Source organism: Paroedura picta, chromosome 2 (assembly GCF_049243985.1).
Source record: "Paroedura picta isolate Pp20150507F chromosome 2, Ppicta_v3.0, whole genome shotgun sequence".
Lineage (NCBI taxonomy): Eukaryota > Metazoa > Chordata > Lepidosauria > Squamata > Gekkonidae > Paroedura > Paroedura picta.
The window spans coordinates 62294922-62312570 of NC_135370.1; the positions used below are offsets into that span (position 1 = coordinate 62294922).

The 17649-nt window shown below is 45.3% G+C and overlaps 1 protein-coding gene across 3 annotated transcripts; it reads left to right on the top strand.

Annotated features, from left to right (window-relative positions):
- Positions 1–449: 449 nt before the first annotated feature.
- Positions 450–14139, top strand: DTX3L (deltex E3 ubiquitin ligase 3L). Of its 3 annotated transcripts, XR_013228154.1 has the most exons (6): positions 450–837; positions 3341–3588; positions 4669–6225; positions 10301–10518; positions 12669–13701; positions 13820–14139. XR_013228154.1 is itself a non-coding variant. In XM_077320332.1 (5 exons), exons 1-5 carry the CDS (start codon positions 465–467, stop codon positions 12736–12738), a joined length of 2466 nt encoding a protein of 821 aa, XP_077176447.1. In that variant the 5' UTR covers positions 450–464; the 3' UTR covers positions 12739–14139. The 3 variants fall into 3 exon arrangements, 2 of the variants coding, with proteins under 2 accessions (XP_077176447.1, XP_077176448.1); XM_077320332.1 differs by having other exon boundaries at positions 12669–14139; XM_077320333.1 differs by having other exon boundaries at positions 612–859; positions 12669–14139.
- Positions 14140–17649: the final 3510 nt, after the last annotated feature.

A 17649-nucleotide genomic window follows, 5' to 3' on the forward strand; every position in this document is an offset into this window, starting at 1 on the left:
TGTAGTCCATGGACATCTGGAGGGCCGCAGTTTGACTACCCCTGTTCTAGGGCCTTCCCAGTTCCGAGCTAACAACGCTGACTACAGCCCCAGATCCTCAGACACAATGTACATTTGGAGGGTGGCTGTGAAGCCAGAAACGATTACTGAAGCTGGAGAGGGGGACTGGAGCAATGATCGGAGACGAGTCCACCTGTTTCACACTACAGCCCCCAGAGACAAAAGGCTATGTAGAAGCTTTCGTGAGCACGCGCACTTCATCCCGTGCAGGCCTTGAATAAAAGATGGTTGGTCTTCAAGGTGCCCCTGGATTCAAACTTTGCTCTGCTGCTAGTTCCGACCCTGAGCCTAGGATCAGTGTGGGGAGGCCAAACTAACCCCACTGGTCTTCTGGCCCCAGTTCTTCTGCAATGCATGGCAGGCGGCCCCAGAGATCCGGCAGCTTCGGGAAGGAGGCGCTCACGATGGCCTGCCGTGGAACTTGGGACGGGCTCCAAAGGCCGCCGCCCTCCGTTTGCTCGGCCACCGCGGCGCTTCTTGGCCGGGCAGGCTGCGCTGCACACGGGGCGAGGAGGGGGCGGTGTCTCCGCGGAGCCCCGCCTAGCGCCTCCTCCCCGCTCGCTTGCAAGAAACCGAAAGTGAAAGCCGCCGTCCCGTCCCCTCCCGGCCGCGGCGCCGCTTCTCGCCATGGCTGCCTTGCCTGGCCCGCTCTTCGTGGCGGTCACCCCGGCGGGGGAAAGGCTGGAGAGAAAGCTGCAGATCTATTTCCAGTCCCGGCACTCCGGCGGCGGCGAGTGCGAAGTGGCGGCCGAGGATCCGGAGCGGGGCCTTTATCGGGTACAGTTCCGCGCGGAGGAAGGTAGGAGGGGGCAGAGCAGGAAACCCCCGGGGAAGGCCGCCTTGCCTGGAAAGTAGAACTCGAGTCCCGCCGTTGCTGCTGCTTTTGGGTTCTTCCTCGGCACTCTCGCTTTGCTCCGAAGCACCGGGAAGCGCTTCCCACAATTCCATCTCCCGCCCGGGAAAGGCTTTCCTACGCCCTCGGCCACTTGTTGGCCGGCTTCAAGTAGGGGCGGGAGGCGGGAGCTGGCATTTTCGATTAGCCCCATAGGCTTCGGCGGACTTTCCCCTTTTAGACGTGAATCACAGTCTCCCAAATATAGTTCCGTTTAAAAGCTACCCAACCCCATTATCTTCCTGCAAAAGCTCACGCCTTGAATAAATCTCTGTTGGTCTTAGAGGTGCTACTGGACTCTGGTTTTATTGTGCTACTTCAGACCAACACGGCTGGTCATTTGAATCCAAGCTCTGATGTTCACAATGGTGAATTTCTGTTGCCAGCTGCTGTTTCTCCCAGGTGGAAGGGATGTTGGTTTGGGGTTAAGCCTCACTGAATTCACGGTGGACGGCACATCAAGCCAGTGTAACTTGCCCTCTAGTCTGTTCCTCTGTTGCACAAGAAGCCAGTGCTAATGCAAAGTCCACAATCCTGGGAGCACTTCCGAAGTTTTCTCCACCCCCTTCAGAAGTCATCGCTGAGGCTCAGCATCTCTCAGAGAGACTGAGGTTAAACCTCAGCCAACTGCCAGGTCTTACAAACACTGGTCAAAGAGAATGTTGCTGATAGTAAGTTACAGAGATGTGAAAAGGTTGGTGCCTTTTGAACATTGTCAGTAAATCCCCGCCTTCTAATGCAGTCTCCTCCAATTCCATAAAGGACCTGATTTCTAAAAGGTTCTTTACTAGTTCTGGCAGATTTACTCCAAAATTAGATATTTTTGTTTTCAAGGCTCTCCCTGCTGCACTCAGAGAATCACAAGGTTAGAGAAAGACTTCCTAAGATTATCTAGTCCAAGTCACCCACTGCCAGTGTGGGCGGCCCACAACTACGGTATCCCCAATAGATTGCTTCCCAGCCTCTACTTAAAACTATTAATCAGTCTGCTGAAACCTATGCCTCCCAAGTCTTTACTCCAGATAAAGTATATATGTTTTGCACAGCTGCCATTATTACGATTTTATGTTTCAGTGGATGTCAAGGGTGTCAAAGTATGTATTTAGACATTATAAAAATTATAATTTTACTGTGCCAGGAAACTGGAACCATGTTTACATTCCAATGAAAACGTTCAAGAGTGTTGTCTAATTTGGAAGCTGGTTTTGTAATGCCCTTCTAACCTGACTCTCTACCACCAGACACAGTTGGCTTGGATGTATTGCTTAATGAAGACTGGGCTTCACTCCAACAACTTGTATTCAACTGCTACCTCCAGCACTTACAGATCTTCTTAGCAGCACTTTAGGGGATTCCTTCCTTCTCATCCCTTTAACAAAAAGTCTCAGCAAATAGCTCAATGCAGAACAGGTCTACTATATTTCCAGCTGTTTGTGTAGGCGCCTCGTACTCTGTATCCAATTCTTAAGTACAACAGGGACCACCAGCTATGCTACAATTCCCAGGCTTCTTTGCAGCATTGTGCTTCCTTGTGTTTGTGACTGCACATTTGGCTGGAAAGGAAAGCTTTTCAGTAAACCTGAGCTGAGTTCTAGGGCTGGGCAAATCTAATTCATTCTGTCCTGTACTTGTTCTATAACTTTTACTGCCTCCTTCCAATGATCCACTGTGGATTTTCATGGATATAATAAAATGATAGATGCATATAATTGGAAGGGGTCCTATTGGTTAGCGATCCCCAACCTGTGGGCTGCGGACCACATGTGGTCCTTCGACTAATTGGAGGTGGGCCCCGAAGGACACCTTCTCCCCCCCCCCGTCATGAGTTAAACTGTCAGTTTAACTGTCATGAGTTGAAATTTCCATGAAAATAAAATGTTCCTTATGTTCATTGTTGTGGCGTGTCTGTATCTTATTTTGAAGGGATGTTTAAACATTACCATAGCGATCAGAAAGCGTTAAGGCAGTGGTTGAGAGTAGAGGAGTAAACTACCCCCTCTCACCGGGCCTCAGTAAAAGGTGTTGAGTGGTCCCCGGTGATATAAAGGTTGGGGACCACTGCTATAGGTCATCTAGTCCAACCCCCTGCCCAACTCAGGATCAGCCTAAAGCCTCCAGGATAAGTATCTGTCCAGCCACTGCTTAAAGACCACCTGTGTGGAGGGAGCCCACCACCTCCTTAGACAACTGATTCCACTGCTGAACTACTCTTATAATTTTTTTCCCTGCTATGTAGTCAATACTGTTCTACACATAGTTTAAGACCATTTCTCCCCTGCTTTGGTGGCTTCATCATTTGGGTATATTAGGTGTAAACCCATTTTTATAAATTTTAGGTATACAATCCACATACCTATTAATGTTTCTTGCTTATTTAAATCAATGTAGCAAAGAGCCGAGTGCAGGCATCCGAATACCATACTATAATCTCTCGTGATCAAACTCTGCATGTACGCATCCTGCAAGATTCCAAGGTGATGAATTCTGCAGAAAAATCACTTTCACAGAGCTGGACAAGGCAGGCTATCAGGCCACCTCTGTCCGTTGCAAGCAGTCAGCAATCTCTAAATAGTTTGGAAAAGATGCAGCCAAGTGAAGCATATCCAGATAATCCAGTGACCGATATTACCAAAAAGGTAAGACTCCGACATTGCCTAAAGAACACACTTGCAGTGCTCCTTGCAACTGGATCTGACGGTGTGAAATACCAACACCCACTTTCAAGCAGTTGTGGAAGTGTATTGCAAGGGGAAAAAGTGGGTTGTGGGTGATGTGGATTGTGGGTAGAGGGACAGTTTTTATCTACCTTCTTGCTGGAGCTTTGTGTTTTATGGGGTTGGGGGTTTTACGAGGGTTGTGCACTTCGGCCGCCAAAACAGCCATTCCAACCCGAAGTAGCCAGCGTCGTGGCTTGGGGGGGGGGGCGTGACCCAGCACCCGCACACAAGAACAGGGCTCTGTGCCTACATGCATGTGCCCACTGGCGCCGGAGCCATGCAGCCCCCCACCACCACCACCGCGGCGCTGGCTGCTTCTGGCTGGAACGGCCACTTTGGCAGCTAAAGCGCCCAACCCTAGTTTTTACTGGGGTTTATGTCTGATGTAACCAGCCTTGAGTTGTTCAAAAGAGGTGCGCTAAAAATCAAATCAATAAATAATAACTATCACTCACGCACACACCCCAAGTTCAGATGAAAATCTTGGAGTGTCATTTTTTTGGGTGCTTTAATCTTACCATATTCTAATCTCTCATTCATTCTGAGTATTCTTTTAAAATTATAATTTGAAATCATAATAGAATTTTATGGAATTTGAAATCTTAGAACAATGATAACAGCCTAATGAAATACCAGACAAAGAAACTATCTGGTGAGTTTGTAGTGGGCACATGTGAATATCTGGGTGCTACCCCTGTACTCAAGGGATGGCATCATTGTGTTTCCTGGCGACCAAGTAAAGAGGGCTCTGTCCCACACCTCATTGGAACAGGAGATGTTTCAGAAGATCCCAGGATGCATCAGATTGCATCTGCTTAGAGCACCTGTCTTCAAACACCTTGATTATAGGGGGATGCTTGGCTTAAAACCACCAGACATTTTGTAGTTGGTGCTTCCCCCCCTCTCCCAGCAGCCATTTTGTGGGAACTCATTGGGGACTTTACACTAACCCTTGTGCAGCAACTCACCTGTCCTATTCTGCCTTCTTTTCCTTTCCAGATATTTCTCTCCGTATCTGCTACTTTGAATACTGATTTGCTCCCAAGAGAGGAAAGGGACAAAGTGCCACATCTGTGGCCCACCTTAAAAATAGAAACACACTCAAACCGGCTAGGTGTAGAAAAAGTGACAGGAGATTATAGCGATATTGAAGTGTTGCACAGTCATTTCAAGGCACTCCTTGCAAAGTCCTCTCACTATGGTGAATCCACAAGCCGTCAAACACAGAATAATTTGGAAAGGCTGACTGTGAAGGAACAGAACGAAGAGATTGAGACTGATGCTGAAGAATCCTCCAGTATGGAAGTCCCTTCATCAGTCTTTGAATACTTTAGCCTTGTCCGCAAGGAAGAAGCTGAAGCCTTGAAGCAAAAGTTTAGCATAAAGCTCACCATTGAAGAAGATGGCAGTGGGATGACATCTGTCCGATTTACTTCTGCTGGGAGCGCTAGTGGCATCGAGGAAGCTCAGCAGGCTTTTGTGAATGCCATTCAGACAGTAGCAGCAGATCTGAAACAGGAAAGCATTCCTCTTGCTGACAGCCAGCAGGTCATTAAAGCATCAGGAATGGTAAACGCCAAATTTAAAACCATCTTGGTTAAACCTCTGGAAAACACACTAATTCTTCGTGGCCCTGCTAGGGAACTTTCAGCTGCTAAGGAGCTTGTGAAAGAAATGGAAGCACAAAGCTTACCTAAAAAGCTTGAAGGTAATTCTTTCAAAACTGGTATTTTAGTTGATAAAGATGTGTTTGAATTCTTGGAACCAAAGTTAGCCCAGGAAATTCAGTCTGTGCAGCAAACGTATGGGACACTGATGGAGAAAAAGAGTTGCCTTGATAGTAAAAAAATGCGCATCACTTTCAAGTCTGAGTCAAAGAAGAAAACCCCAGATCTAACATCAAATGCTTATGAGAACTTTGCCAGAACTTGGCAGAGAGCCTTAGAAACACCTACAGAAAAAACTATCCCCATGAAACAGTCACTGAATCTGGTGGGGAAAGTAAATGAGTTCTTCATTGATTTGCAAAAAGAAAATCCCAATGTTGTTCTGGAAAAAATGGAAGACAAATGGATTATACGTGGCCTTCCAGAGCATGTGTGTTCTACTGGAAAGCATCTTCTATTTTTGAACACTGGCCCCCCTGCTCTTTATTCACACATATTGTCAGCCTCTCACGCCAGCAAAGCTGGACCAAGCTCAGGAGCATCCCTTGAGCACAACAGTTGCCGCAAAGGGCACTCATTTCCCTCTGGGGATCCGTCCTGTGTAAAGGCAGCCAAGGCTGAGCCGGAAGAAGAGTGCTCCATCTGCATGGACAAAATTGACCAGAAAGAAGTGCTGCCCAAATGCAAGCATGCATTTTGTAGGGGGTGCATTCAAATGGCCATGAAATATAAGCCAGTCTGCCCTATGTGTAACATGGCCTATGGGAAGGTAGAAGGAAATCAACCACCAGGGAAGATGGAGATCAGTAAAACACGACACTCTCTTCCTGGCTATGAGGGATCTGGTACGATCACCATCACATATCATATATTTGATGGCACTCAGAGGGTAAGTTTGTCTAAAATTGTGGCGTTTTTGCCTCCCTATTAGGCTCTGATGATTTTATTTATTTGCTAAAGAAAAGTAATGACAATTTAGTCTGGGAGTAGGCCAGGAGACGTCGATTTCTACATGAAGCTCCATAGTTTCCGAGGAACAACAAAAGAGAAGCCTGGTCCCTCTATAATGCTTGAAGTGTGCTTAACTCTGCTTAATTTGAGCTGGACTGTCTATGATATGGTAGGAATACTGGAGAAAGGCTGGAGTGGCAATTAATTTGGGGCAATTAATTTTTTTGCATTTAATGCGCATAAGAACAACTCTTTGTTATTGCCTTTTTCTTCCTTTGTAGAACTAGGCAGCTAGTGGAGAATTTACAAGAGGTCTCCCATCTAGTCACTGGCCAGAGGAAGACCTTGCTTAGCTTCATCAAGCTTGCTGCCTTATGTGCCTTTTAACTGTACTATGGGGATATTTGTTTATTTAAATCATATCTGTGCTGCCTTTTCAGCCCAGCTCTGGATACCCAAAGTGGAGAAACATATCAGACATTAAAAACAGCATTCAAAATACAAATATTTATAAATTGTTTAAAGGAATTAATAAAACACACGAAATACATCAATCGGGAAGGGTTAATACATATTGTTGGCATATATATAAGGAATTAATACAAAACAAATCTTCACGTGCTGGCAGAAGACAACACCAGAGGGAGACAGACGAATTTCCTTCGGAACGGAATTCCAAGGTTTTGATGCCAAGACTAGGAAGCTTTTTTCTCTTATTGCTGCTTGCCTAACTGCAGACAGTGAAGACACTGAAAACAGGGCCTCCAAATAGAACTAGAGAGTAGGCAGACCTTAAGAAATTCACTACCAAAAGGTGAAGCTATTAAATTAGAAGGTAAAAAAATGAGGCCAAGATCAAGGGTGCAAGTAAATATATATTTTCTTATATAGCTAAAAATTCCCTGTGTATTTTGCGAATAGGAGTCTTCAGAGGAATCATGGTTATCTGTTCCACATAATATATTTCTGGTAAGGGCTTGGAGGAGGAGCATGTCTCATGGCTTAAGTGCCACACAGCACTTAACACCCACTCAGAGTGGCTGTCCCGCCCCTGAGTGCCTCCTCCAACCAGCTTCCCTGTCTGTTCAGCAGCCAGCCGATCACCTTCCGTCCCCCACCCCTGACCACCCCTCCTCCTTCCACTTCCCTCAGAGGCTGCAGATCCCTGCTGTGTGAGAGTTGTCCCTGCCGGTGAGTTCCCTTCCCAGGGGCCTACAACCTTTCCAAGTCCTGGGAGGAGGGAGAGGCCATTCACAAAGTTCTTCCACCACCACCACCCCAATCTAGCACCTTTTGTATTCCTGAATGCAACAAGCTTCGCCCCTAGTGTAAATAAATAAAGCATTGTTTTAAAAATCAAATTGCACTTTGTACAGTATATCAACTAGATATAAAATCATGAAATATAATCCAAAATTGGTTTTAATTGTTTTGTATTTAGCTTTATTTATTTATTTATTACATTTTTATACTGCCAGCTTCCAGACCAGCTGGTTTGTGGCGGTTCGCAACAATCTTTAAACTGCTCCTGTGGAGCGGATTAAATAAAAGGGTAAGGGCTGTTGGTTAGGAGTTAGGGCGGGCCCTGTCCGGGATAAAAACTCGGAGGGGCCAATCAGGAGCCACGAAGCGGCTCCTGATTGGCCCCTCCAAGTGTCCATCCAGGGCTGAGCTTCGCCTGGCTGGGAACTCAGCGCACAGACTGGACTACCAGCCCACGCGGTGAGTCCTCCGACCGGCGTCCTCCTCCGGCTTCTCGAGGCCGCTCCTGCGGCCGGGAGAAGCACCGGCCAGGCTCTGCTGGGGGGTGGGGGGATCTCTGGCTTCTGCCAGCTGCAGCCAGGCTCCGCTGGGGAATGGGGGGATCTCTGGTTCCTGCGGCCGGCAGAAGCCCCAGCCAGCTTCCGCGGTGGGGTGGGGGGCTCTCTGGCTTCTCCCGGCCGCAGGAGCAGCATCGTTTCGTCATAGACGCGGCGAGGTGGCTCCTGCGGCTGGCAGAAGCCCCAGCCAGGCTCCGCTGGGGGGTGGAGGGATCTCTGCCTCTCCTCCCCAGCCACCCAGCCACCCTTCTCTACCATCCACTCTTCCCCACTCAACCATACTTGCCCCTCCCACAACTGCTCCTTCCCCCCCTTCCTCCTGCCCTTTACCCTCTCATGCCACCCTCTCATTCCTTCCTTCTTTCCTCATATTCTGTCTCTCCTATTTGCCTCTCTCTCTCTGCCTCTCTCTCTTCCACTTGCTTGCTCTCTTTCTCCATTACTCCCTTTTTCCTTGTTTTCTCCCTTTCTTCCCCCCATCCATCCACCCACCCGGCTAGCGCCCGCTGTATTTAGCCTACAGCGGGCTTTATATCTAGTAAAAGCATAAACCATAAGATCACCATCTTGCTGATATTACAATATAATGCAATAAAATAACACCTCCTAAAAGACAAAGATGGCTGGCATCAGTCCGTAAGAGACCCATATTCCTCCTTCACCTATTCCCGCTAGTGTCAACAGATGTAAACTGGGGCGATGGATGGCCCAGGAGGATCCAGATGCCACAAGGGTATTGATATTATGCTGCACAAATAGCAATTTGATTTTTAAAACAGTGTTTCATTTATTTACATAACATAATGTTAGCTAAATAGTTATTGTTAATATATATAATTATTAAAACTCATTGGATTTGTATATTCTATTACAGAGTCTCATGAAAGAAGCCTGTTGGCAAAATTGGTAGGGAAATTTTAGCTGAGTAATGCTATATTTTTATTTTCTTTCAACATAAGCCTTGGTCATGTTTTTTGTCTTCATGACTAGTGCGACTCTTTTATTTTCTTCTGGTTCTTAAATTAGACCTGTGGCTTACAGTCCTTGAATTCTGGTATTCTTTGGTGGTCTCCCATCCAGATGTTGACCAGATCTGACCCTGTTTGGTATCCAAGATCTGACTTACCTAGGCCAATCCAGGTCAGGGTCTCAAGTGCTCACAGCAGGCTTTCTCAACCAGGGTTTCATGAAACACTGGGGTTTCTTGATGACCCTGGAAGGGTTTGCTGAATGGTTGGGAGTTAATTAATTTTTTATATATTTTTTCGAATTGTTTAACATTTATTGAGTGGTATGACCATATATGGTCATGTTGACCTGCACAAACAATGGCCAAAGATGGGCCTGGAGGGGGGTGGGAAGGGGAAGGCCCCGGGTGGGCATGTACACAGCTATTCTTCCCATATTCTCCATTTTTGTGGCTTTTTAGAAAGAGAAGTTTCTAGTGCACATGCTTAGAGAGCAAGGCTGCCAATAGCAAAGTGAGATCACTTAGCAATGGAGCAGATTCTTCCCAGACTCTAGCTCCTTGCTTTATCCTCACTATACCTCTTAATGCTTGGCTTGTGTTTCCTGCCCCTGAAAGTCTTGGTTCACTGTCTGTGATCCTGGCCTTGATACTTACAGGGTCCCAACTCTGGCTTCCTTTGTTCCTGTAATATGACACAACACATAGCCCAGTGCATCCCATGCTGCAACCTAACAAAGATGGATCCCAGTTAATGTTCCCTCAAATTTTTCCCCCCTACTGCATAGAGCAGTTCACATCCTGAGCAGAATATAACTGCTGTAATCTTAAAATGAACAATGGGTAGTGCTAGACTCTGTGCAGCTCCAGACTGCTGCTGAGCAGGGCTTCCTGTGTTAATGAGTGTACATCTTAGAAGGAACACTGGCCGTAGTTCTGGGTTAGACATATTTATGAACTGTAAGTCTCTCAGTGGCTGTTAGTCCCAACTAATTAGAACCTGCAAATTCAGCAGTGTACTGGTAAATATCAGGTGGTGGACACAAACAGAGAAGGTCATTGACTTAAGATCCTACTTGGGATCATCCTCACAGGTATCTGGATGGGGCCCCTATTGGAAAAAGAATGTAGGTCTGATATAACAGAAGCTAGTACTGTAATAATTCTTTGAACACCTTGCTGGTTTGATACAAAGTACCATGTTTTCCATTTTCTTCACAAATCAGGAAAACCATCCACACCCAGGAAAAAGATTTTATGGAGTAAGTCGGTCAGCATATTTACCTGACAACAGAGAAGGAAGAGAGATTCTGCAACTGCTTCGACGGGCTTTTGATCAGAAATTGATTTTCACAGTGGGCCAGTCGCGTACAACTGGAATGAATGATGTTGTTACGTGGAATGACATTCATCACAAAACTAGCATATGTGGAGGGCCGAATAGGTAATTCTGTTTAAATGTGTACATGCAGATTTTACAGAAGTTTTCTTTTAATTTTGATTTTGTGTCACACAGCCTCATTAGACTTAAGAGCTGTCAGAAAAGCTCAGGGAAAAAGCTGGTGGGACATATCTCCCTGCCTTTCCGAAATCAACATGCTGTTTGCCTCAACAGTCCTCTTGGGAGTATTGGGGAAGAACCTAGTGAAGAAAATCCACCACAATGTGCAGCATGCTGTGACAAGGGGGAAGTTGGTCAAATTGCTTCCTTCACTCTTTGTCACTGTTTATTCCCATTAGTGGAAGAGGAGGGGGTTTTGCCTGATTTCTCCATTTCTGCAGTGCACTATGCTCTTAACCCTCAGAGAAAATTTTCAGGGTCTATAGCGGGCTGCTAGAGGAAGAAGGCAGGGAAAGATATTGTGTCATTTTGGTCCATGAGATTTTTCTGCTGGATTCCCCCTAAGAAATGTTCATAGAACATTTCTTAGGGGGAATCCATAGGGGGAATCCATAGAACATATCTGAAGAAAAAATGGTGTTGAAAACAGAGATCTGGATTTCACGGGATAGGCCATGTTGGTCTGCAGTAGAACAAGTGCTAATGAAAGAACTCAGAGTTCTGAATCCCATCTTGTGCCTGACAAAGGAAGCTTTGATTCTTGAACGTTTGTACCCCCAAAGCTTGTTGGTCCCTAAGATGCCAACTAAAAGCTGATACTGTTCTCCTCCTTTGCCACAAATACTCGTTTTAATGTAATCCCAAGAGCCTAGTGTTGGTCAGGCGTGGGCTGTAACCGGTTCTGTGGCTGCCATATTCTGTAATTATTAAAACGAATGCTTACTAAAGTTCTTGGTGACTTCACATGCTGAATTTTTCCTGCCTAGTACTGGGCAGTTTTCAGTTAGATTCCATGGTTTGTAAATGTATCCAAGTGTCACAAAGTGCTTCTTGATTGTTCCGGATGTGATCAGTACGAGAGAATTGAGGGTCAACTTTGAATGTCTCGTACATTAATAAAACCTTTTTGGCTTATCGCTTACAGTCTTGACCACTCTGTTGTTGTAGTTGGCAACTGCAAACAAACACAACAAAATGACACTAGATGGAAGGGGTTTCTGTGTTGAAATCCTCCATGACCACAATACTTCTTCAATATTTAAATTACAGAACATGTTTTTGGTATGGTTAGTGCAGCCGGGTGGCAAGAAATCTTGCCTTGGAGCAGCCCAGCAGCCTAGATGGAAGTGTTATTCTGTTGTCAGAATTTGTTTTGCCTTGCCATAGCAGAGGTGAGCCATGGATAAGCATAACTGCGAAAGCTTGTTGTTCTTAAAGTAGCACAATTAAAATATTGGACTGTATTAGGAACAAAATAAACCAGGGGGCTGTGATGAATTTGCCTGGTATTGTAACATGGAAATGGCATGACATATCATTCGTACATCCTGATTGAGGTTAAAGTCCAAGATGGTGAGTATTGCATCATCTGTCCCATGAAGTTTCAGTTTCCATAGCCACTTGTGATGGCAACCTGAGCTGAGTCAAACAATGGTGATGTGGTCTTTATGAGAGGTGATGTGAAGAACCTCCTCCTAAAACCCCAGAGAATTTCTGTCATTTGGAGTAGACAATACTGACAGATGGGTGGTCGAAAAGAGTAAGGCAATTTGGTATATTTATACTGTTCACAGCTATTTCTTAAGCTACTGTCAAGGTAAAAAATTGGATCCAATGCTGGTTTTTCACCAGGCAGAAGGGTACTTTTGCTGGGGGGAGGTGGGTGTTGCTGGTTAATTTACACTTTGCAATCCCCACACTATGCCCAAGGTTCCCCATTTCATAGGGCATGGCAAGAGGTACAACAGATGTTTTCCATGAGATGAGCTTTGTGAATTGGACTTGGGGAAAAATCTGGAGGAAATATTTAAATTAAAGTAAAAATCAGGTGTTCATTCCAAACTAACCACAGACCCATTTTTGCTTTCTTTCTTTGGAGAGGTCTTTGAGGATGGTTATCAAACTGGTATCATTTTCCTCTGAAACACTTCCCTTTCTAAAAAGGAACTTAGATATATATAGCATGTTAATGGAAAATGCTCTGTAGGAGTTTCATTTTGTTGTGTAATTGGTTAACTCTCTCTTTCTCCTAGGTTTGGCTATCCTGATCCTAATTATCTGAAGCGTGTTCGAGAAGAATTGAAAGCAAAAGGAATTGAATGATTGTAGGGGTTTTTAATCACAGTCCAGAATGTGTTTCATTCAAAATATATACCATTTATTTCAGCACACTACTAAGATGCTAGGGTGGGGGTGGGTTAAAATGATCTATGGAAAATATTGCCGCTCATCCACTACAAGATTGTGAACTGCAAAAGATCTTTTGCCATAGCAATATGATTGGGTTTTTAAATAAAACAGATTATAGATTCTAACATAAATTAACTTCCAAACTACTAGAATAAATAAATACATGCAATCTAAGAAGATATATACATGATCAGGTTATAACAGGCATTCATAAAGTAGTATTACTGATCGCAGAATTGTGAAATGGAGTAAAATTTGCTATTTCATTTTGTAGGACTGGGCTCTCTATTCTGGGTTTGTTATACTGCAAAACTAAATGGAAACCATGTTATCAAAATAAGACTCAGGTGTGTATTCCATGAAGACATGAACCCTAGTCTGTTACTCATTGTGTGATCTGGTGGGTTTCAGATATACTTCATTGTAACACAGCAGCTGTAGGAAAAAATTTTTATGTGATCTACATTGCTTTATATACACTTTTGATTTTGAAGTAAAGTATGCACTACTTCTTCATTGTGTTTGGTATGTGTGCAGCTGTTTCTAAGGGACCTTATATGACTCTTACAGTGAAGGACGGCTTTCAAACCTTGGTTAGGGAAGTGGTAGGATACATTTATCTGTTTGTTTGTTTAGAGTTTTATACCGCTCATGGTATACCATGGTACATGTTGTGCTCCTGTAAGACCTCATGGGAAGAAAATCAGAATAACCTTCATGTGTTCCAGTTATCTAGCGTTTTTAAAGGGTTGTGTTTACATTATCTGTACATCAAATACATAATCTACTTAGACATAAAGGCACACATGCACTTCATAGAGTATGGGTAGTGTGTTGTAGTGTGATTGCATCAGGTGTAGAGCCAATAGGCCACAGGTGACCAAACTGTAGCTCTCCAGGTGTCCATGGACTACAATTCCCATGAGCCCGTGCTAGGATCATGCCTGTAGGGACTCATGGGAATTGTGGTCCATAGACACCTGGCGAGCCACAGTTTGGCCATCCCAGCAATAGAGGGTAGACAGGATGGTTGGCTGGTTCCATTAAGGGCTTCGTCATGTAAGAATCACATCAACAAACTCTTAGCATCATACCAACACAAAATTGTGACCGCATCATACCAACACAAAATTGTGACCGTATTAACAGACAACACTGTGGACCCCTAACTGGCTGTCCCCCAGAACTATTGGATTTTTAATGGTTATGTGTTGGGGTTTTTATTGTTATTGTAACCCGCCACAGGACGTTTATCGAGAGCGGCAGATAATAAGTCAAATCAATAAATAAATAAAATATGTTTGAAATACACAATTGTCTATGACAAACACAATTATGTTCTATACCCCCTTGTTTTTCTTTCTCTTTTCTTATCTGTATCCCCACTGTGTTCCAAAAATAAGAAAATTAAGAAACAGTTCCAGGTAAATGTAGCCCTATTTTCATCTCAGTCTTTTGCTCAGCCCCACATTTGGGAGACCCCTAAGCTACTTACCCAGAGGCAGGTATGACTTGTCAAACAGAGTGCTGTACAGGTTTCCCAACAGTTGATTCTTGTCTGGCATCTGTGTCCACAACATAATACTGAATAGATGTGTCCCAAGAAAACCAAGTCATGTCCCTGTATACTTTGGACTGAGGAATCCCTCACTGAAGAGCTGCTTATGAAGCCTGGTGGGGTGAGATTTAACGGACTGAGGCAAGACACCAACTTGTTTCTAACAGTTTATTCGTTGGGACTATCCAGCAAGATGGGTTCTGGAAAGGATGCAGGGTAGCCCTTGTAGGGGCCAGCAAAGCAAATAAACTTGACCACATCTTCTGATGTCTAATCCGTATAAGGCTTGTCCTGGAGAATAGGGAGGAACACAAGCCAGGAAACTACTTGCACTGGGTGAAATCTAGGGCCATTCCGCACGAGTTAAAAGTAGCAGAAGGCTTACAAATGGTAAACGCTACTAATTTGCTGTTCCGCATGACGTCGCACACAATCTGCAACAGTCCTGCAACACTAGCGCTAAAATCACTTTGTTGTAGCGATTTCCGGGGAATCCAGAAAAGTGCATTCACCCTCAGAATATCTCCTGCCAACAACCTGCAACACTTGTGGAAAAGACCTGTGCGTTCTCAATGTGGCGGCTACAACAAAGCTCCTCCCCTTGGCTCCTCCGAACTTCCGGCAAAGCAATCGCCATTTTTTTTCCTCGGAGCGAGCGAGGAAAGCAACGAACCAGCGAGGCTTCATTCACGCAGCGAGGCTTCTCCGGCTACAGTCCCTCCACAGAAGTGCTTTAAAGCTGCCCTAAGTCCCCAAGCACAACACAGCCCTGTTTGCAAGTTCCCTTTATTTTCAATCGAAAATCACGCCTGTGTTCACTTGGGGGAGGGTGGTAACGATGACTCACCAGCTCACATGCCTGCTAGATGGGTCTCTACGTTAGGAAGAATCAAGGCATATTCATTGAAACGTGTTTTTTTTTTTAAACCTGTGCTTAAAGGGAAAGGGGATTTTCTGGAGCATGATAACAACCGCCCATTGGCTGTTCATTTGATTGACGGCCAGGGGTGGGAACAAGCACAGAAAAAATCGCTTCCTTTCTAGCGATTTTTGCGAGACTGGAAACCTGTGGGGAACGAATGAAACACTACTGGATTCCACTACAAATGCAGGTATGCGGAACACCGAGATTCCACTATTGAAAATAGCGTTTCCGCTTTGTAAAACCAATTGGCAACATTGGTCCTTATGCGGAAAGGCCGTAGAAACAACTTTGGGACAGAACTCAAAACTAGGTCAAAGTACCATTGTGTTAGGGAAGAACTGTATAAAGGGAGGATCATCTTTAAGTGCTGCCAGTTCACCTATCCTACTTGAAGAGGAAATGACCACCAAGAAAAAGATCTTTAAAGAAAGGCGGGCCAGGGGGCAAGAGGCCAAAGGTTCAACCAGTGATAGAATCACATGCACCAACACCAGGGACAAAGGTAGCAAACACCCAGGAGGAGCTAGTAAATTGGAGACCTGCCAGAGGATGGCCCCTGGGTGAGGCCCGTGAGTCTGTAGTCACCTCCAGCATGGACAGCTGCCTCCACTTCTGGGCATGTCCTGGAAATGCCAAGTGGGAGGCAGAGGGTAGGGGCCTGGAGTAAGGCCTCAGCCCTAAGGAGCCAACTATGTCTGTCCTGGTCTGATAGTCAGGATTGGGAACCATTTGGAGGTGGGGGCAGCAGGAAGTGTGAGACTATAAGGTATGGTCAAATGAGAGGCTGAGGAGGAAGAATGGTGGCTGACATCCAAGCTGCAGCTTCTTTCTCCATTGCCACTTGCCAAATATCCTTAGCACTCACCTTTAAGGGCACTGCCACCTGACAGGTAGTGAGACCCTGAATCTATTCGATCCCTCGCTCAATCCACTTTCCCTGGCTCCCTCCAAAACCAGTCTCAAACTGATGCACAACTGAAAAGATTATCTCCCTGCTCTGAACTGACCAACTTACTTGTCCCTCCAGTTTCTTTCGCCAAGTTGATTAAGATAACTGAGACCAAACAGTTGGCTAAACGTACATCAGGCTCCTGATCTCCACCTTCCCTCTCTGTCATGCTCAGCACTAAGATTCCGCTATCAAGATAGGGCTTCTACCTGTCCGTGTAACCCCCTGGTCCTTTCCCTGACTTTTTCCTAGAGACACCACACTTGACATGACCTGCCTGATCTGCCACCACAGGCGGTCTTCCTCATGTAGCTATCAGCTTGTCAGTACATGAACGCAGAAACTTGTCACTCAGTTCAAAAGTCAAGAGATCTAGCTATTTTATCATTCCAGGTGCCTTCATCTTGCCTCCACTCTTGCTGTCCAGTCACATTAGACTTGTAATAGTCTCTTGCATCCTGTGCTAACTTGAGCCACTAAGAATTCAGCAAAAAAACTCAGCCTAATCTTGCTGATGGCCAGCTGCCCTGTACATGGACTGTCACAAGACTTTATGAATCTCTTCCTATATAAAAAACCACAAGCTGTCTCACTGCTTCCCAGGACACCTGTCTGCCCTGCTTCCAGACAACCTGCACCAAGAGAAAAATTCTACTTCTTGATCCATAGCTACTTGGTGAAGTGGTTCCAGACTAGAGTTGCTCTGGACCTCATCCAGGAGCCACTCTAGTTCCCCCAAACATTCAGTTATATACTTCTGTGAGCCAACAGTAACCTCACTGCCATCAAGAATAGGGTTGGTCACGAACCAGCTCATGAGCCATAATTTGACATGAACTTGATCTGGTTTAGAGCTCCTCTTCGGGGAAGATGCCTTCAAACATTGACTATTGTCCGTTTTTGCTGTTCACGGCCATTTCACCTGATAGCTCAACCAGTTTGGTGTAGTGGCTGAGATCAGCAGCTTCTAATCTGCTGAGCCAGGTTTGGTTCTCCAAACACAGCCAGCTGGGTGACATTGGACTAGTCACAGTCCTGATACTTCTGTTCTCACAGAGCAGTTCTGTCAGAGCTCACTCAGTCCCACCTATCTCACCTATTAGTCTGTTGTGGGAAAAGGAAGGGAAGGTGATTGTAAACCACTTTCAGACTCCTTTCAGTAGTGAAAATATAAAATCAATTTAGGAAAACATATTTATCACTTAACATAGCGATCCCCAACCTGTGGGCCATGGACCACATGTGGTCCTTTGACTAATTGGAGGTGGGCCCCGAAGGACGCCTTCTCTCCCCCCCCCCCCCCCGGCCCTTTACAAACACACTTCGGGTGTCATTGTCTCCCATGACTCCCAGATGGGACTATCTCGTTGCAGAGAAACAAGCTCAGGGTTC